Here is a 20872-nt window from a genome sequence, read left to right as displayed (position 1 = left end):
AATTAACCACCACACAGCAGTTGAGGCAATAAGGAGATGATGACTCAGTAGGTTACTGGATGCACCTGCCCTTCTACAAGCTGTTATGAGGTCTCTTAAGTTAAGGCTTTCTTCTTTCCCACTTAGCAAGATCAGCACCATGCTCAGCCTTTCTTGTAGCAAATGCTTCTAAAGGGGATGGCTCCTCTTCAAAAACGCCTGGAGGCTGTAGTATATTGGCCTTGAGCACATTTCTTCAAACTTCATTGCCTGGAGAAGTTCTTTCAGTGTCTGGAGAGACATCTGATTCATCTGATTCCTCTCAAGGTGGTGTCAGCAGTGGCGCTTCCTCAGGTCAGCCAAAGCCATAGCCATGACATTGACAGATAGCATACAGGGAAGGTTCTGGTCACCCAGCCCATACCTACAAAACTAGGATGGAAATAATGATTAACTATTGTAGGGTTGTTGAGCTGAAAAGTCTCCGTTTCTGTTTGGTTTCTCCACAAAATACTGGGTAAATGTATAGCCAAGAAACATCTTATCACTTGCTAGTCAGGATGAAAAACAATTTTTAACACTGACATAAGCAGAATGTCATTAGGAAAGTCAACATATAACAAAAGTATTGTATAATCCATGGTTAAACAGAAGGTTATAGTTGTCCCTGTATTTCATTGTATTTTTAAGCTCCAGAGACAACATTTGAGTTGTGTGTCACCCTTGTTGATTAACTCCAGGCTTTACTGTTCACAAAACCCCTCCATGTTTCTGATTTGCAGCCTTAGAAATTTTCTGTTTCCTCATGTTCACTAAAAGCAGCAAGATCTGCCAGAGTTCTCTCTCTACTGTGACTATCTGCTCTAAATTTCTTGGAACCAAAGATTCTGTCAAGGACTTTTACCCCTGAAATACACATATGGCCTTAGAAGACAACTTTAGATGAGAAAGCAAGCAAGGAGATTATTCAGGAACAGATGTGGTTGCTAAGGGTTTGGATGCAGCAGGGTGATGCTGGGGAAGCTAGCGGTGCAGGCTGGTGAGGGCGAAAAGGCCGAGAGTGGAGGATGTGCACGTGTATAAGAAGGTGAGAGGCAGGGGTGAGGCAGCGCCAGAGAAATATGGGAGAGTCAGACGACGGCAGGGCGGGGAAGGGTGAGGGGTGGAGGGAGGCTGCATGGAAGAGAGGCCAGCAGGGAGCCCGGAAGAGACTCAAGAGCACCCCGATATTCATAGCAGCACTAGTCACAATAGCCAAAAGGGGAAAGAAATCCAAGTATCCATCAGCATGTGAATGGATAGACAAAATGTGGTACATTCCCATACGATGACATACTATTGAGCCATAAAAAGGAATGATACATGCAACGATATGGATGAACCTTGAAGCCAACATGGTGAGTGAAAGAAGCCAGACACAAAAGGACAGATATTGTGTGATAGGAAATAATTAGAATATGCACATCATAGAACCAGAAATGAGAACGCAGGCTACCAAGGGCTGGGATGAGGGTGGGGAATGGGGAGTTAATACATAATTGATTTAAGAGCTTCTGTTTGGGGTGATTGAAAAGTTTTGGTAATAGGGGACATTGATGGTAGCACAGCATTGTGAATGAATTAATACCACTGAATTGTGTACTTGAAAGTGGTTTAAATGGGAAATGTTATGTTGTGTATAATGTATGCTACCACAGTAAAAGTTGAAAAGAAAAAAAAAAGTAGCATTCCAAGAGTTGTGTCCTATTCTGGCTTCATTTTGTCATGCCAGTCTTTGTGGTGAAATATTTTATGTCCTAACTTTCTGATGGAAAATGTGTCCCAATAAAAAGTTCAGTATGTGGTGTTAATTTTTAAATTATGATATTTAGACATAATGACCATTTGAATCTATGAAGCACAGTGTGAGACAGCAGGTGACCCATTTATCTTGTGTTCAGGGGTCACATGGGGAAGAGGGGGTGATGGTGGGTGGAAAGAGGAGGAGGAAGTGGCAGTGAATTCAGTACAGGAGCAGCCTCAGGAAACCTGGAGAGGAAGCAGCAGCAGGTTTGGTGACAGCTTAAGGAAGGGGAGAGAACAGGGCAGGTCCCCAGACCTCCTGCGTCGTCACTGAGTGGTGTGTTTTTATGTATCCTGCGTTTACTGAGATCCATTTCGTTAATGCTGAACATGGTCTCTACAAATGCTTGTGAATCTCTCTTGGAGATCCTGTTGGCCCCTGTGGCTGGCTTCCTTCCTATTAACTTCTTCATCTCTTCTCTCCATAAAACAATGATAAGCCTCTGTATGGAGCTGATTTTTCTCTCTTTATCTCTTCTCCTTCCAGTGCCCACGCCCCCCCCCCCAAAAAAAAAACTTTTAAAAAACTCCTCCAGGGGTTTTATTTCTGCTTTCTCCACATGTTTAGATACTGACAGAACCCGAATTCCATAGTGGGCCAGATGTTTCTAGTTGGTGCCTGCTCCTGTCACTCTCACTCTGTTATAAATGAATGTTAAAGGGTGCTTTAGACTCACGCATCCCTTTGAGTATGAATTCTGAACACAGTACAGTCTCCTCCATTTTCATGTAGCCTCTTTCACTTTTAAAATGAATACTTTTATGGAAACTCTGTTCCTTATGCATGATTTTTCTGTAAACCTACAACTTCTCTAATGAAAAAAATAAAATAATTAATGCATAAATTCTATATCCCATTCAAAAGATGCTCTGATTTTTTCTTATTTTACTCACACATCAAAATATGCCCAACCCAGTTTAGAACACTGGTTCTACCCAAAGCTCTTACAATGGTTAAAAGCATACATTCTGAAACCAGCCCTAGCTGCCTGCATTTGAATTCCAGTTCTGCTGTTTACCAACTGCAAATGATTTCTGACTCCAGCTGGATTCCACAGGATATCAGCATGGTCCCTACGAGACTGCCCTCACTTCAGACACGAGCTGCGAATTCAGGAGTTCCCAGGGCCACCCTCACTTCTGAGCAACTGGCTACAGAGTCGGGGATTCCTGCTACCCTCCTCAGGTTTGATAATTTGCTGGAACGACTCACAGACCTCAGGAAAGCACTATAGTATACGATAGCAAAAAGGATGCAAATAAGGAAGAGCCAAAAGAAGAAATGCATTGGGCGAGGTCCAGGAAGGTCCTCAACAGGAAGTTTCTGGTGTCCACTGCCAGTGGAGTCACGGTGCATCACCCTCTGGCACATCCATGTCTTTTACCAACCAGGGACGCTCATCCGAGCTTGGATGTCCAGAGTTTTTATTGGGGTTTCATCTTGCTGGCATGATTGATTGAATCAATCCCTGTGGCTGAACTCAACATCCAGCCCCTCTCCCACCCCTGCCCTCCCAGGAGGTCAAGCCCCAAAGCTCTAATCACACAATTGGTCTTTCCAGTGTGACCGGCCAGCCCCACCCTGAGTGGCCAGCCCCACCCTGAGTCCTGTCATTAGGGCCCCGTAAGTGATAAAAGATACCCCTAGCACTCGGCAAATTCCATCACTTACAACCGTCCAAGAGACTCTCTTTGGAGGCCGAATTCTTTACTACACAAACCTGTAACTTTGGACAAATTCCTTAGTAACCCTGGGCCTCAACTTCTCCATTTGTCAAATGGGGATAATAATCGTACCTACCTAAGGACTTAAATCAGTTATAACTATGTGTATGCAATGCTTAAAACAAGGCTAATCACACATTAAGTGCTAATTATTCTATTATAAACTAACATTTTCATTGGCATCGATTAAAAAACTACAAATTATAGAAAGTGTGGAGGTGTTGGGCTTCCTCACCTGGATGGCTGCTGATGTTCTCACAAACATTAGGACTGGAGGTTCGATGTGCCGAGCCCTCTATCATGGGACCTGCCCTTATGAAGCCCCTTACTTCAAAGGAGAGGCTATACCTGCTTATAATTGTGCCTAAGAGTCTCCCCCTGAGTGCCTCTCTGTTGCTCAGATGTGGCCCTCTCTCTGGCTAACCCAACTTGGCAGGTGAACTCACTGCCCTTCCCCTTTCATGGGACCTGACTCCCAGGGGTGTAAATCTCCCTGGCAATGCAGGATATGACTCCTGGGGATGAATCTGGACCCAGCATCGTGGGATTGAGAACAGTTTCTTGACCAAAAGGGGAATGAGAAATGAAATGAAATAAAGTTTCAGTAGGTGAGAGATTTCAAATGGAGTCAAGAGGTCACTCTGGTGGACATTCTTACTTACTATATAGATAACCCTTTTTAGGTTTTAATGTATTGGAATAGCTAGAAGTAAATACCTGAAACTATCAGACTCCAACCCAAGTAGCCTTGACTCTGGAAGATGATTGTTTAACAATGTAGCTTACAAGGTGTGGCAGTGTGATTGTGAAAACCTTGTGGATTGCACTCCCTTTGTCCAGTGTATGGATGGATGAGTGGAAAAATGAGGACAAAAACTAAGTGGGGTGGGATGAGGGGATAATTTAGGTGTTCTTTTTTACTTTCATTTTTTATTCATATTCTGATTCTTTCTAGTGTAAGGAAAATGTTCAGAGATGGATTGGGGTGATAAATGCATAACTATGTGATGGTGCTGTGAAGAGTTGATTGTACACCATGGATGACTGTATGGTATGTGAATATATCTCAGTAAAACTGAATTTAATTAAAAAGAAAAACAGAAAACTACAAATTATAAACTCTTTCTTCCTAAAGTGTTCTTTAAAGTCAAAGAAAACTGCCCCCTTCTCCAAAGATTTCATAATAAACATCAGAGATCTATCCAGAATAAAGAAAAAGGAGGGTGACGAGAGCTGGGGTGGGTTTAACTTCAGAGGGTCAGGGTGTTGGTTTTAGAGTGCTGGCTATTTCTGGACAAAGAGAAATTTGAGGAAAACACTTCATTTGCTAAGCTTTATAACGGGAAAAAATGATAAAATGGGTGAGTGGGTTGAATCTGTCCTAATTATGAAAATAGGCTGAGAAAAAGGTTCTCACTTTCTCTTTCGGGGTGTCCAGATGATCTAGGTCATTGTTGTCAACTGTATCTTGAGCAAGTCTGGGTTTCCAAGGACCTGATTCAGGGACTGCCTTTTCAGGGGGCTGAGGGCACGTTTTAGTGCCTTGTCCCTATAAACCTGAGTAACTTCTTTTGGTTGTTGGTTGATGTGGAATCTTTTACGAACTGAGCTGTGGCCTAACACTGTGTTTGAATGGAAAAGTTTTTATTGCTTTGAAAAATTGTTTGAAAGCCAGTGATCTAGGACAAATCTCAGTATCCATTACACCAACCAGAAAGCAAGAGGGAGAGAGCATCTCTCTCTGCAGTGCAGGATGCCGTGATGTAATTGTGATCTTGGGGCATCGTTCACACCAGGTACATGGTCATTTAATTCTTTTGATTTGGGTTTTTTAGGTTTGATCTAAGGAAAAAAAGTTCTCTTCCACTTTGTTCCAAAGAAAATACTGATTTTGATACTAGTTCCATATGCTTATGCCACTTGTGCAGAGTGCAAAATTACATACTCTAAGTTTTCATGAGAAACCAATTTGCTTCTGGCTATTTTGGATAGGAAAGATGGAGAAGGGGAATTCCTAGAGTCCTGAGCCGCCATGTAGGAGACTTAACTTTGGTTTTCTTTCTTGTTCCCCACCATACAGCCAGCAGCGTCTTCCATGGAGCAGGGAGCTCCCAGTCAGGGACTTGAAGTCTGGCTTCAGAACAAGAGCTGAAGCTGGAGAGTTCAGGCAGGGGGGTCTCCAAGGCCTTGTTTCCCAAGAGAAAGAGCAGGGACTTCTTGCCTTCAGTGACAGTGAGCCACTGAAGCAATTTATATTTATTGCTGAAAATGTATTTACAAGAAAATATATATCTATTGCTGAACAATTAGAAAATACAGTCAAAAAGAATAAATGGAAAATACTCATTATTTCTCCAGGCCAGAAAAGAAAACCATAATTTACATCATGGTGGAGAGCCTGTAAAATCCTTCTCTCCCTTCTCCTCCTCCCTTATCCCTCAAGTTTCCTTTTCTTCATGTATTATCTTTCTAGATATTTCCAATAAGATATAAATGAACCTTTTGATCTAAATGGGATGCTGTGCATTGTCTTTTTTTCAATTAAGTTTTATCGAAATATATTCACATACCATACAGTCATCCATGTTGTACAATCACCTGTTCACAGCACCATCATATAGTTGTGCATTCATCACCCCAATCTGTTTCTGAACATTTTGCTTACATCAGAAAGAATCAGAATCAGAATTAAAAATAAAAGTAAAAAAGAACACCCAAATCATCCCCCCTTGCATTGTCTTTTCTTCTCTGTTTTTTTTCCACCAACTGTATTATGGAAACACTTTCATAACAATCATCCTTTTTAGCAGCATTAGAGAATGTCATTGTACCATAATTTAATTACTCCCTTAGTGATGGGACTTGAGGTGTTTCTTTTTTTTCCTGTTTTTTTTTTGACTGTTTACATAATGATTGTATTTATTTTATCCCTTAAATTTTAAAAATGTATAATTGCACATATATTTGGGGGTGTGTACCGCTAGGAGTGCTTGATTAAAAACACTTGAGTGCCCCAGCCTAGGCTACAGAAAACACTGTCACAGTGGAGGAGTGAAAAGAGCATCTAGCCGAGGGCAGGCAACCTGAGGTCCACTCCAGCCCTGTCACCAGCACGTCCCCTGCCTTTGCTGGGTCACGACCCTTTCAGCATCTGGAAGTCTTGGTGGTAACTTCAGTGACCCTCACGGGCTCCTCTGGTACAACTTCTGAGTCCTTACCTTCTGGATGCCCAGTAGGTTTTAGGTCTGCAACGATGAGGGGACCCTTTGCACCCGAGTCCCTCACCACCCAGAAGAGGAAGTTGGAGAGGAAGTGGGCTGTCAGGGGAGAACAGTGTCAGTTGTGAAGCTGCAGTCTTGGTTTGTGATCTCTGCCATCCATTTTTTTCCCCCTGGTCCCTCTGAAGTTTAGAAATGACACTGATATACCTACCGGGGAATCCATGGTTGGAGCAAGTAATTTTGAAATACATGAGGGAGTTCTTTAAAGGAGTTATTTTAGTAAATATTTCATGATAGTAAATATTCATGGTACTTAATTGTTACAACACTAATCAGTTAATTGAACCTTTAAAATTGAAAGAGAATTTTCAGGGTTGTAGTCGTTTCTGCAATGATCAGCTAAATTCAACAACAGCCGCATCCCAAGACTCAAGAAATAGTAAAACAGGAGCTTAAGAAAAAAGATAAAATTAATAGGATAGAAGTCTCAGAACTGAGATTTAGAAAATAGAATTAGCATTTTTTGTTAAGTTTAATAAAAGGTGCTGAAATGTTTCAACCTTTCTGTTCTTTAAACCTGAAATTTCTAACCATATAGCACATTGCTTTGGTTTTAATTGAGTGGCTCCTGCATGCTCTCTAATTCTTCAGAGCTCTGCTTGTGACTGTTTTCCCCCAAGTTCATGGTATTTGAGTTATTAATACATACTTACTTAACCCTGGACTTTGAAGTGTCTAAAACTTAAGGTTTTGTTTGGAATAGTAAATCATTTAAAGAATGGAGTCTCATTGTGACATGCATGCGTCACAATATAGCTAACACTATCCAAAGGAAAGCCAATTAATATATGTGTTTTCAACTTTTCAATTCTTTAAGTCTCCAGAAAAATCACCCTGACAATCATAAAATGTTAAATAGATATTAAATATAGCTACAATGTTAGGATTAGCCACATATGGTAATGCAACACCCATTTTTAAAAGAAAAGTGTATTGTTTCTTAATAATCAGAGTCTGCTTTCTGCCTTACCTAGTGTTCCCAGTCAGGGGAAAAAAATGGCTTCGAGTTTTGATGCAAAGCTTTCAGTTTATAGTGCAAAGGAATCTCAGTAATACTTCTCTTAGCCTTTCTCAAAGCAAGAAGAATCGAAGGGATTTTTGTCCTACTCTTAAAAGTTGCAGCAAATGAGAGAGTCTAGTGATTAAGATCCCTAAGCAAGCTCGAAGCCCATCTGAGCCTTAGAGCTCGGCTGAGTGCCCAAGTCAGGCTGCTCCCTGGTGGCGAGGGAAGTCCTGGGAGAGAGAAACCATTTCCCTGATGAACCATTGGCTCACATGCACGGACAGGCTTATTCTGAGTTGGGAAATCTAGAAGACCTGAAGAAAGTTTTTCCTGCAGAACGAGATCCCTCAAAACGCAATTGTGCATTGACTGTTTTGTTTTGTCTTGAGCAAGGGATCTTTTTGCTGAGTGGCTAAGAGTTCTCAGGAAAACAACAAGCCGCTCAGCGTTTTGTTCTCTGTGACTCGAAGGCGACGTGATAGCCCAGGCTGAAGTTTCAAGCACCTCTGCCCTTCAGAGGGGACCTGCTCATGCCAGAAAAAAAAAAAAAAGAGAAAGGGCAGGCCTAGGTGGAGTCATCCCAGTAAAGGTTAAGAGCTGGGTGGTGACATCTTCTCACACGACTGGAGAGAGAATGTTTGGCAGGTGGGCACGGTCCTGGGAGTAAGAGGTGACCTATTTATTTTTAGAAGGGGGCAGTCAAAATAACCCGGCTCCCGGCTTCATTCAAGGCAGGCACCCACTCGGGAAGTTTGTAAACACCTACTCCCTGGGTAAGGGAGGAGCGCTTTTTTTTTTCCAAAAAGGAAAAGAACTTCTCTACTGGGGTTTTTTTTTTTTCCCTTCTGATAGTCAACGTTTGAGTCAAGAAGAGGCTGTCGTGTGGGCTCGAAGCTGTGGGACCCAAGTGCTGCAGCCTTAGCCACTTTATTATTATTATTTTTAAAGGGCAGAAATGCCTGAAGCTGAGGACTTTGGACCAGGCAAAAGGTAATTATATATACTTACTTTTCCTTGGGTCGGTTTCATTTGCTAGTTATCTTTGCAAAAATATTGTGAGTAATTTATAAAGTAGGCTGCTAAATTTTTTTAAAAAGGAATAAAATTATGTAACTCCAGGAATCTCAACCTGTTTTTTGCATGCACTAATTGAAAACAGGGACATAAACCTATCTTAATGTACTCTTAGAAACATGTGGAAATGTGTGTTTTTCTTGAGTGAGGAAGTGCTGGCCTAAAATTAAGAAGAAGGAAAAAATGAGTGTTTCCTCCAATATGTTAAGTCTACTTGAATTTTTTGATTTTTGATTTTTGCCTTTAGATGATAGATGTTGGAACATTTTATAAAATGTTTTTATATTAAATAAAGACTTAACTGATCATTTCTTAAGGTTCAATATTAGACCAGTATACCAGTATTGATATTTCAAACCTTTTTTTAAACCACAGTACTTATCTTTGAAAAAGTGATCAGTTTGGCCCCATATGCAGTTTATTACATATACAATAATTATTGTTTTCAATTGATGCTAGTTCTAAGAAAGAGGGGGATAGAGAAGAGGGAAAAGGAAGCAGGCAATTAAATCTTGCTAATGCGAGCATAACTTGTGCCCATATTGAAAGTCGGTCCATTTCAAACCCCACTGCTGTGTTAACAAAATTTGTACGAATCAATTAGATGTCTTCCCTGGAATTCTAACTGGGATCATTGAGTTCAGATACTAAGAAGTAGAAAGAGAGCTGTTAAAAAAAGGAAAGGGGTCATTAACAATTTTATTGCCATAGAAAGTGGAAACTGGTAACTCTAGGAAGAGACCACCAAAATATTTTTGTGTTAAAGACAAGCATCCCTTTTAAGGGGCCTGGTCATTTGACGAGAAAGTTTGGTCAGAAATGTTGCAAGGGTTGTTTTAATGAAATGCAACATTGTTACTATTAAATTAATATTAATATTAATTACTGATAATTAAATATTTAGAATTAATGGTTTGTGATGTGAACTAAACAAACATAAGGTTTTTTTCTAAGAATGTTTATTACCCATTACAAAGGACAAGCAAGAACACACACACACAGGAATAAAATATTTGATTGAAAATAGGAAATGCCTTCTCACAACTTTGAGTTACTGTAACTCCTTTTTTTTTTTTTTTTTTTTTTTTTTGATGAAGTAAACTTTCAGCTCTTAACAGTTGCTGGTTTTTTTATACAATATACAAGGTTTGCGTCATAAATTTGTTTTTTCCCTGCCTGTGCAGAAAGTTAGAAAGGACACTCAGAATGAAAGAATAGAGCTAGGCTAGAAGTAACATTGCAATCGAGATGGAATTTTACTCTTATTAAATTTGGGGCTAAATATCATTAGACAACTCGGGTGCCATGTTAAAAGAGAAAGAACTATTATAGGTTGTATTTCTGCTGACAGAATTTGTTCTCAGAGATCCATTGCCGCAGGTTCTGGCTGGACAGGTTCAGGCTTCTTCATGTTACTTTAGTCTCATCTTGGAATTTAGGGACTCCAATTGCTCTGTAACTGGCAGTGAGCTAGAGCTGAGTTTGGTCTTTCAATAAAATCAGTGGAAACCCAGTGATCTGCAGCTTCATTGGTCTTTCTAGAATTTGCCACCCTGACTGCTTTCTGCACCAACAGTCCTATGGCTGTGAGGCACCATTTTATAGTCAACAAATGGACGAATGTGAACAATGCGACTGCTTGGGAGGGGAGGGGCAGAGGAGAGACCCTTTTCCTTGCTGTGTTGTCCTTTGTTTCCAGTAATAACCATTTTCAGGAAGGACCTTGGAAGAGTCTGTGCCCGTTTCAAGGTCAGAAGATGGATGTGTGTGTGTGTGTGTAGAAGAACGCTGTTCTGGAGCATGCTGGGGAAGGCAGAAACCCAGGCAGGGAACATTGGGTGCCAGAGAAGAAGGGAACATGGCAGCAGCTGGGGAAGCAGGCAGGACCAAGAAATGCGAGGAAAATGTTCAGAAAATAGAGAGAGAGATGACAAATAAATATAATGATATGGCAAAGGTGGCAAAATGTTGAGAAATTGGTGGATCTGGGTATCTGGGAGGGTGGGGGTAGGTTGGATTTCTCTGTATGGGCTTTGTATTATTTTTGAAACTGTCCTGTAAGTTTGAAATTATTTCAGAATAAATAGATTTTTTCTTTTTTTTTAATGAAAAAAAATTTTTTTGAGGAAAATTGTACCCTGGCCGGTGGCCCCAGCTTTGGAATGGTTCGTCCCACCTCCCTCTGGGTGCCAACTGGGAGGCAGTGGCCCAGGCCTCTGAAACGCCTTCAGATGCCTGGGTGGAAGGGGCTGCATGGGGATGGACAGCAGGGGCGTCCCTATTGCAGGTGCCACGGAGGGAATCAGATCCTGGGCAACCAAGAAGCACTTCTGCACTGGGTCAGTGTGCCCACACTTTCACTGGTTCACTCGGTAGTGGCATCCTGTCTGTGTGCCGGGAGACAGGGCAGTGGGCTGGGTCTCTGCTGGCGTGGAGCAGACAGCCTGAGTGGGGTGGGCAGACACTTAACAGGGTTAAGTAGATAAGAGTATTTCAGATAAAAATAAGATAAAGATAAAATAAAGATCCTGAGATGGGAATGAACTGATATCTCTGAGAAACCGAAAGGCAGTGGGGATGGAGAGCAGTGAGCAGCAAACACGGACAGGTCAGCTCTGTTGTGAGCTTTATAGATCACAATAAGAAAGATGGATTTTATTCAAGGTCATGGGAACAGTGGGGGGGGAGGCACATAAATACTTCAGAGACATTATGAGTTAATATGCTTTTGTGGATTGGCCTGAGAAACTCAGCACCATTTACGACTTCTCATGGAAACCTGCCTTCTGAGGTCTAAAAATGCTGACTTGTGAAGCATAACCAACTTCACGAGTTGGGCCCATGTATATATTTCAGAAATTGGTATAAAATAAGCTACACGAAAACCCAGGGATAGATGTTGATATACTGGAAGTTTGAGACAAGACTCTTTTTTGCAGAGCAGACCCTGTGGTCACCCGTCAGGTGGTAGGTAGCTAGTGCTCCAGGTGGTGGTGCCAAGCCTGTACTGGGTGCTCGGGCTCATTGGTCTGACCCATATGGTGACTTGCCGGGTGCACCCACTGTATGACAAGGCTCCGGTGTCTTTTTTTTTTTTTTTGCCGAGTGTCCCATAAATCCATAATGGGGAATGGTGATTTGGTGTCTTGATTACTGATATGATGCTCCCTTGAAAATCACACAGTTGTGTTTTTAGATAGTCAGAAGCATCTGTTTATGTTTTGTACATCTCTGATATGTAGTCAATAAGTAAAACATTTCTGGAAAGAAAATGTGCCTGTTTTAGGGTTTAAGAAGCAAAATGTTGCCTGCCAAGACAGGATTCTGCCAAGCCTTGTTACTTATTTATCAAGACTTAAAAGCTCGTCTTTTAACTTTGTAATATCAGTTTTGGCTGCTCACAGACCTTTTCATTGTTACTTTGCTTTGAGAGGTGATGTCGCCATATTTTTGAGTTCTGGATATATGAAAAGTTACTGTATTGAAGAACACTCAAGGTCTTTGAAAGTACAGTGGCCTGTGCATTTGGGAATGTCATTTGCAGTTACATTGAATGTTACTCTTAGAAGGTTTTAAAGAGATCAGTTTAAATATATTCTTTAACCCGGATATTTTATTATTTCATGTTGGCCAGAATGTAGGTTTCACATTGTTAGTATAATCCTATCCTTTGATAATGCCATTTCTTTAAATCATAGGGTGAGGACGATTCCACGCCTCACATGGAAATCCACCCAGTGCACCCCAGTTTGAACTTTGTGGGTGTCTCCCTCAGTTGAGATGGAGCCCTGTGTGCAAGCGTCTTTCACCTTCTTTATGTGTACAAAGGTTCTCATTCTGGAAACAGGCATAGAGGGGTGAAGTAAATAAACCAAGTTCATCTAGCCTTTCGGTGGCAGCGGCATGATTTGAAGGCACGCAGCTGACTCCTGAGCCTGGGCAGTTAGCCTTGCACATGGTTGTGACTCCAGGTGATGACACACTGGGTGGGTTTGACAGTCAGAGACAAGGTCAGTGGGGTTGACACATTGGGAGAAAGGAGGGGGGCTGGAGATGTGTGGCAGAGTCTGTAGGAGCCCATCCTTGGGCCTCGAAGGCCGTGGTGTGCTGGTAGATGTTTAATAGCCAGCTCTCAGCAAGGGGTGGCGGAGGCAGGGGGCACTCTGATCTGTAGCATTTGCTGATCCACGATGGCCCATTGCAATCCACGTGAGGCCACTGATAGTGGAGTGGAGATGAGATGAACAGATGTGGAGGGGCTAGGGGGCTAGGGGAGTCAGCTCCAGCACATCCTGTTTGTGGGCCAGGATCAGAGTTAAGTGTCTGATTTGAAACGTGATATAGTGTCCTCCTTGATATGTCCACAGGTCGTTCAATAAAGGCTTGTGAAAGGAATTAACGATTTATTTTTCTCCCCTTCTCCATCACAGTCATGGAAAAATTTTTATTGGCCCTGGGAAATGCCCACCACTTGTGAAAGTCGACTTTGAACCAGCTGGGCTAATATTTGAAATTGATTAAGAACACGTAGAACAATGCAGTCTGTCTTTTTGCAAGAGTGTTTGTTTTGTGTGCGATATCTTAGTAACCAGTTAACAGGCAATAGGCTTCCTAAACCCTTGTGCTCCACAATAAGTTTCTGGTAATCAATGCCCTGTTAAAGCGGGTGTGTATTTTATGATCACAGGGTGACTAACCCTTTGCTGTCATCCCTAAAATGTGATGGGAGGCTCTTTGGTTTACAAAGCCAGAGGAGGGCTGCAGCTGCTGTGTGCCAGGCCCTGGAGAGGCCTGTCCCGGGGCCACCAACAGAAGCTGTCCCTGGCGACTGATGAGGAAAAGTTTACTTGTGTGGGCCTTCTTGTACTCCCTGCGCATTTCCCTTCTGGGCAAATCCGTGTCTAGATCTGTTCAGTCACTTTGCTTCTCCACGTGATGATCTGGGTCTAGCAGAAGGTATGTGAGTGCACGGACTTGTCTGCGGGACAAACCTTATTCAGCGTCATTCATATTTTTAAAAAACACTGTTTTCCCCACTACAAGATGTTATAGCTGTTGATTTGGAGAAATAAAAACAGCATAGGGTGTCCGGCGCTTCTCCGCCCCGCCTCGAGTCCTCGGTCGGCCGGCGATGGGGACCAGAGAGATAAGGGGAGAGAGGGTGCGGACAACGTCTTACCCGGAGCACTTGTGATCACTCAGGACTCGCGGTGGTAAAGCAAATAAACTTTTAATGGGACTAGGCAATCATCATCTTTACAGGTTCCACCCGGGGCGAGACACCTCGGGGGAGAACAACCTCGATGCGGCCGTCAGGTACGGCTCCTTGTGGGCTGTCTCCCCGAGCTTTGCCCGGGAACTTTCTTATAAACCTTGCGTGTATCCAATGGGCTAACGCCACGCACACAAGCATGATTGGTGAATACAGCGGGTGGTTACATACATCAGAAGCCGGAAGCAGGATGTGGGCGCCATCTTGGCACCACTCGATGGGCGGGGGGACTTTGGAGCAGGTTTACAGCGCATGCGCTATGCCCGTCCCGGGAGACGGCTCTCCACAATAGGGGAAAAAAATCGCATGAAGAAAAGAGCAACTGTAATCTTAAATACACTGTTATATTGTCTTCTGGTACTTCTATGGACATATTTTCTTGGCAAGATTACCATAAGTATATGACATATATAATTTTGTATGCTGCTTTTCTCTTATAAGCATTTTCCAGTGGCATCTAGAAAATTTGGAAGCATGTTTAAATGGCTGCAAAATATTCTGTCCTTTGGATTTACCTACCTTTGTTAATCATTACTCTATTATTGAAAATTGTTTTGGCATTTATAAATGAGACTGGGATATAACATTTTTTTAAACATTTTTTATAGGTCGGATTTGCAGAAGGTAAATGATTGAAGGGTGTGAATTTTTTTAACTCATAATAAACATTGCAAAATTGCTTTCTAGAAAGGTCATTCTGATCTACATACTCACAGGCAGGGCGTTAGTAATTGTGTTTTATAATTCAGGTATGTGCAGCTGTTCATTCATTCAGTCAGTCAGTTAAATCGGGTGTGCCTACTATTTGCCAGGTTCTGTGCTCTCTGTGAAAATGCCAAGTGAAGAAACATTGTCCTACTAGCAAGGTGTTTCCATGCTAATAATCTAAAAAATAAACCATGGGTACCTTAAGATCTTCAGAGGAAGGTAAACACAATAGTGCACCTATTATCTATTGCTGCATAGCAAGCCACCCTAAAATTTAGTAGCCTAAATCCAGGACAGTCATTTATGTTGCTCAGAAATTGCAATTTGGACGGAGCTCAGAGACGCAGTGCTTCTGGACTCTATGCAGTATCGGCTGGGGCAGCTCACCTGGGGGCCGGACGGTCCATTTGAAAGATGGCTCACTTGGGTGGTGGCAGATTGGTGGTGGCCATCAGCTGGGGCTCACTCAATGATGTGGCTCTCCACGTGGGCCTCTGCTTGAACTTCATCGTGGTGAAGTGGCTGGGTCCAGGAGCAAGACTCCCAAGAGATGGGAAGTGTATGCTGCCAGTTTCCCAAGGCCTGGGCCCAGAAACTGGCCCAACGTGTTTCTACCATGCTCTATTGGTGAGGCAGCCAAAGAGCTTCTCCCGTCACTTCTACCATATTCTACTCCTTGGGAGAGAGTCATTCATCCAGCATGGAGTCCAGGAGGCAGGGCTTGGGGACCTTAGAGGCTTTCTACCCTAATGACGGAGGGTCACAGAGGGTTGAATGAAGCAATTCTTTGTGCTGCAGTAGAAAAGTAGCCTTATGAACTCCAGCTTTACAGCAGAGGCTTGTAGTGCTGGGTTTATTTTTAAGCTTTTCAGTCTTTTGGAAAAGAAAAGATCTTCCTCATTCCTATCAGCAAATAGCTGTTAACTCCCAGTGTCTGTAGTATACTTCCTCTGTCAGCAGTTGTTTTTATTTTCTTACTGACTCCTTCAGATCTGCAGCTGGCTGGGAAACAATGACCAAAAATGATTTGAAAAATAGTCTGAAATAAAGAAAGGTCTTTCTTAGGAATAAATGTTGGGGACTTTTGGTGTGTGAAATTTTTTCCAGGTATTGTTTATGGCACTGTGATGTTTAGTTTATTCATTCATGTGTTCACTCACTCACTCAGCAGATGATGGCTGTGCTCCTGCTCTTTGCCAGATGCTGAAACACAGAAGGGAGCAAGAGAAATGGGGCCTCTTCCCTCAGGGCAATCTGTGAAAACAAACCATTGAATTACAGGAAATCTTAAATTATTAGAAGGGGAAGAGCTGGATGCAAATACCAATGAAAAGTGTCAGGGGTGGAAGAGAACAGCATAAACTTGTCTAAGCAGGGTTTTCTGCAGGAAGTAGTATTTAAGCTGAGCATAGGGTGAAAGCTGGCAGGGAGAGGGAAGGGTTGGAAAAGGGAGTGAGGCATCTCCAGAACTGGAAGAGGTTCAGAAGTGCTGATGTCTGCACAGTGGGAGGAGGAGAATGGCAAGAGAAGGGGAGGAGAGAGGTAGGAAGGAATCAGGTCATGAAGGTTGTCATAAGCCAAGATTGGGCTTTTAAGGGCAGTAGGAAAAGTCACTGAGTTAATTCCAAAGAGTGTCATTAGGAGATTTGCATTTTAGCAGCATCACCCCTTATGTCATCATCCTCTGACAACACAGTGAATGTGTAGTTGGCTGGAGCAGAGTGGTGGTTCCTGACCCTGAAGTATGTATAAGGCTGAGCTTGCTCAGAGAACTTAGGAATTGCTTGCATCCCTTTCTATCAGAACAGTTTCTTCATTAAGAAAATTCCTCAGGACAAGAATACAGAGAAATTGGAATCCTTGTACATTGCTGGGAGGAATGTAAAAGGTTCAGCTGCTTTGGAAAACAGTTTTGTGGTTCCTCAGAAAGTTAATATGGAATTACCAAATGACTGGCAGTCCCAATCTAGGTATCTACCCAAAAGAATCAAAAGCAGGGACTCAAATAGATATTTGTATACCAATGTTCATAGCAGCATTTTTCGCAATTGCCAAAAGATGGAAGCCACCCAAGTGTCCATCAACTGATGAATGGATAAATAAAATGTGCTGTGTACATACAATGGAATATTATTCAGCAGAAAAAAGAATGAAGTTCTGATACAAGCCATGACATGGACGAACCTTGAAAATAGGATGAGTGAAATAAGCCAGACACAAAAGGATAAATGTTGTACCATTTCACTTATATGAAATATCTAGAATATGCAGATTCATAGGGACAGAAAGTAGATTACGGTTGCCAGAGGAAGAGTGAGGGTGGGGTATGGAGAGTCGATGCTTAATAGGTACAGAGTTTCTGTTTGGAGAGATGGAAAAGTTTTGGTAATGGATGGTGGTGATGGTAGCACAACACTCTGAATGTAATTAACACCATTGAATTGTATACGTGCAAGTGGTTAAGATGGGAAATTTTATGTTGCATCTATGTTAACACAATAATTTTTTTTTTTTTAAATCCCTCAAGGAAGTTTCCAGACCTGCCTAAGTGGGTCATCTGTAATCCCATCTCTCCTGCAGTGGGATGGGCTCCCATAGATGCCTGCCTTTATTCAGGCCCTTTAATTTTTACAAGACCTGAACCCTCTTGCTTCCGCATATAGGCAGTACAGAATAGGTCACTTGAGTAAAAACTGCCCAACCATCTGTGGGCCAATCCTTGTAAATATCTTGATTCCCAGACATGAAAATACGGAGGGGACAAGTACAGTCTAGCCACTGTCTCTAGATGGTGTTCCAACCAGGGGTGTACACAGAAGTGCTTGGGGCCCCTTAAAGCCCTCAAACTCTAAACAATTCTGCAGGGCATTTTTTGTTGAAAACCAAAACTAGGTGGTCTGTGTGCCCTTTGTGTTTGGCACAGGGCCATCGGGTGTCGGTTTGGTTCACGTTGTTTTGATCCTTCATAGAATTGTTTTCACTGATGTGAGCTTTGGTCTTGTACCCCAAGCCTGTGCTGAGTGAATGAAAGCATGTTCCCCTTCCAGGGGCTAGGCCAGGATGCCCTCCCCATGTCTTTCAGTGAGAGGAGAATTCACAGGAGGAATCTCAGGCCCTGGGCATGTGTATACTTCTTGAACAGTTGGTTTCTTTTCATCTTGTGGGCGTTGTGAATCTTGTAAATGATCATCTTTGATTTAACCTTTTGGAGCCAACATTACAGCTCACCTCCAGCAAGTGTATAGAACCTTCTGGGATGCACATCCATATGCTCTTTTTCTCCTTGTCTTTTTTCTGCTTCCCTTGGGGTCCTTTAGCCCATGGTTACATAGCATGTGCAGTGCAGCTGGGTGCCTAGCTGAGAGGTTCAGGGGACAGGGCATGGGGGTTTATGATGTCTGTCCCAGGCCTGTCCCACAATCTGTGCACCGAGTGTGGGTTGTGCTTTCTGGAGGAAGGTGCCCCATTTTCTATTTTGTGTTTGAGAAGATAGGGCATCTGCCTACACGGCTTTGAAGGTTGCTTTGGAAATCAGTATTTTCTTCACCTATCTTCCCTTTCAACGAGTATCCAGGGAGTTTAGTTAAAACTTTTTTTCACCTATTCTTGTGGAACTGCCAGTAAACTCTGAATGGGAAAATACAGATGAGCTGCTGGGGAATATTGGCTTCTGGCCCTTTGGCCAGAGTAGAATTTCCTCATTCAGTGTCTCCCGTGAGCAAGATGGAATTAAGCAAGACACTTCTACCCCTTGTGTCCTCCTGGCTATAGTTTTTCTGAGTTCTCTCTCTTGCTCTCGTTTGCCATCCTACTCTCATTCACCCATGCTCTCTCTGGACTCTCTTTTTGCCCCTCTTGTACCCTCACAACAGTGAAGTAACTTCTGTCAACCACGGTAGCTGTCGTCTCTGAATCCCAGCTTGACAAAGGCAAGGGACAAAACCTGGATGTAGCAATGCACCACAGGACACCTAGGTCACTGTCAGGACACTCAGGTCACAGTGTCCTGAGATAGAAGTTGGGAAAGAGTAGGGGAGGGAATTCCCAGCTGTCCCTGGGCGACCCACGCATGTTACGTGGGAGCCGGGAGGACAGTTGTGTTCCCTGCTCCATATTGACAAACTAACCCTCTGATTAGGGAGGACAGGTGAAATAATTGTCTTAAAAGGAGGCTCCCGAGTGGGTCCTCCAGGCAAGGGCACACTCTCTTCCCGGCTTCAGTCTCTTTCCGTGGAGTTGGCCTGCCTCTGGGAGTGACTGTCACCCACCAGGCAAAGACCACTAAGGCTAGTAGAGATTGTTCTGTGGTCTTAGTGGTGTCTGGAGAGGAACCACTAGACTGCGGGTTCTTTGCCTTGAAAGGAAGCCTGCAGATGCAAGGAAGACGTGAGGGAAAGAGGTGAAGCTCAAAGTGCCCCCTCTCCCTGGTGTCTGGGATTTAGGAGGGGTGCTCTGTCTTTGACATGCGAGCATTTCAAGGATGGGGACCGGTGCTCCCTGTGGTGGACTGACACCCACACGTGATGGTGCCGGATGGGTGTCACCCAGTAATTACACATCAGGAAGCCTCCTCACTAGCTGTGCAAGCAGAAACAGAAGCAGCTGGGCACAGATATTACTCTGTGACTCAGGAGGTGACATTTCATGGTGGTGGTTTAGTTGAATTATAAGCAAGTGCTTTATTTTGAAGAGAGAACAAAGCCATCTGTCAATGGAACATCTTAAATGTATACCCGTCAACTCCATCTATGGATTTAAGGTGCGGGGATTAAAAATGTGTTTATATTCCTTGGAGATTAGTTTCTACAGTTTAGCTTACTCTACAGGAATCACACATAATGAGGCAAATGTATGATTAAACATGACTCTTTTCTAAGAAGTTAAAATGTTTCTGGAGTAGTTTATAACATTAGTGGCATACAGCTTTCCTTACAAAGTAATTAAATTAAACACATTCTAAATAGTTACAATTTCTCCTCTCTGAAATATTTTGAAAACTTCGGAGCATGTTTGCTTGTGCCACAGAAGGCTTTCAGAGGTGAATATTGTTATAAAGTGAACATGCATATAGATAGATAATGAACCTAGAATTAATCAAATTGTTTGCTGAAGCAAGATGAAATTCGCTCAGTGAAATTAAGATACAACAGACACTGGCATTGCTGCTGATAAAGAAAGCAAATTATAATCCCTTTTTTTGGGCACAGAGAGGGGAAATTGGGAAACTGTTGTGCTCCATAAGGCAAGCGTTGAGAGTTTGATGGAAAATGGCTTCACTCTCATACCAACATCTATAAACTGGAAATGGTGCCTGGAGCTCTAACTGATAAGGATTGTGAGGCTTTGTTGGGAAGTTTCTGGAAAGGGTGCTGTGATGAATTAGCATAGTCTGCCACGCCACATGTGGGAAGGGAGGACAGGGGTGTAATCATCTTCTTGTTTATTTAGGTAAACTTTGAAACTGTGTATATTTTTCAGTGATATTGATTGCATCTTGGCTTTTTTCTTCCATTAGTTACTGATGTTCTGGAGTTTGAAGCCTTGTTAAGTTTACCTGAAAAAAATCTGAAGATTAGGTGCCTCTTTGCTAAAATCTGGATAAACTTTTAGGGCAGGGCTATTTTAAGATCAGAGGGAAACCTTTGTCATTGTAATACTTTCCAAGTCAAGCATGGCATATGACAGCACTACCTATAATCTGACAAGAAATTATAGGAATCCAGTTGCGTGTTTATTTTTCAATTATTATTAGCAAGAGGACTAATTGTCATCCAGCCTCGTGTATTTGGAAGAGAACAAGGGTTGGAGCTGGAAATTCCTGGGTTCTACTCCTGGTCCTGCCACTTACTAGCTGTGTTTGCTTTTTCATCTAGAAAATGGAAGTCCTCCTGTGTACATTGTCAGATTGTTGTGAGGATTAGAGATAATATAAATGAAGCTCCAAGTGTAGTTCCTAGCACTAGCACACGTGTTGGCTGGGTGGTGAGA

General features: G+C 42.6%; 1 protein-coding gene and 1 long non-coding RNA gene across 3 annotated transcripts in view; one reads left to right on the top strand and one right to left on the bottom strand.

Moving 5' to 3' along the window:
• The window catches only part of RETREG1 (reticulophagy regulator 1), a 174435-nt gene that overhangs the window by 114916 nt on the left and 38647 nt on the right, over window positions 1–20872 (top strand). Inside the window, exon 1 of one of the 2 annotated variants that reach the window (XM_037798770.1) lies at window positions 8679–8820. The exons of the other annotated variant lie outside the window; for it this stretch is intronic. Within the exon in view, the coding sequence (XP_037654698.1) occupies window positions 8786–8820 (35 nt within the window). The 5' untranslated portion in view covers window positions 8679–8785. Of the gene's footprint in view, window positions 1–8678; window positions 8821–20872 lie in introns of those variants that run through there. 2 annotated transcript variants of the gene reach the window in all.
• LOC119505891 overlaps window positions 14401–20872 on the bottom strand; it is a 48992-nt gene continuing 42520 nt past the window's right edge. Inside the window, exons 2-3 of the long non-coding RNA XR_005210897.1 lie at window positions 16049–16138; window positions 14401–15886 (exon numbers count right to left, since the gene is read on the bottom strand). This is a non-coding gene — a long non-coding RNA (uncharacterized LOC119505891). The remainder of the gene's footprint in view (window positions 15887–16048; window positions 16139–20872) is intronic.

Source organism: Choloepus didactylus, chromosome 11 (assembly GCF_015220235.1).
Source record: "Choloepus didactylus isolate mChoDid1 chromosome 11, mChoDid1.pri, whole genome shotgun sequence".
NCBI classification, from domain to species: domain Eukaryota; kingdom Metazoa; phylum Chordata; class Mammalia; order Pilosa; family Megalonychidae; genus Choloepus; species Choloepus didactylus.
The sequence above is the reverse complement of the archived record's forward strand: the minus strand, read 5'-3'. Positions and strand labels throughout refer to the sequence as shown.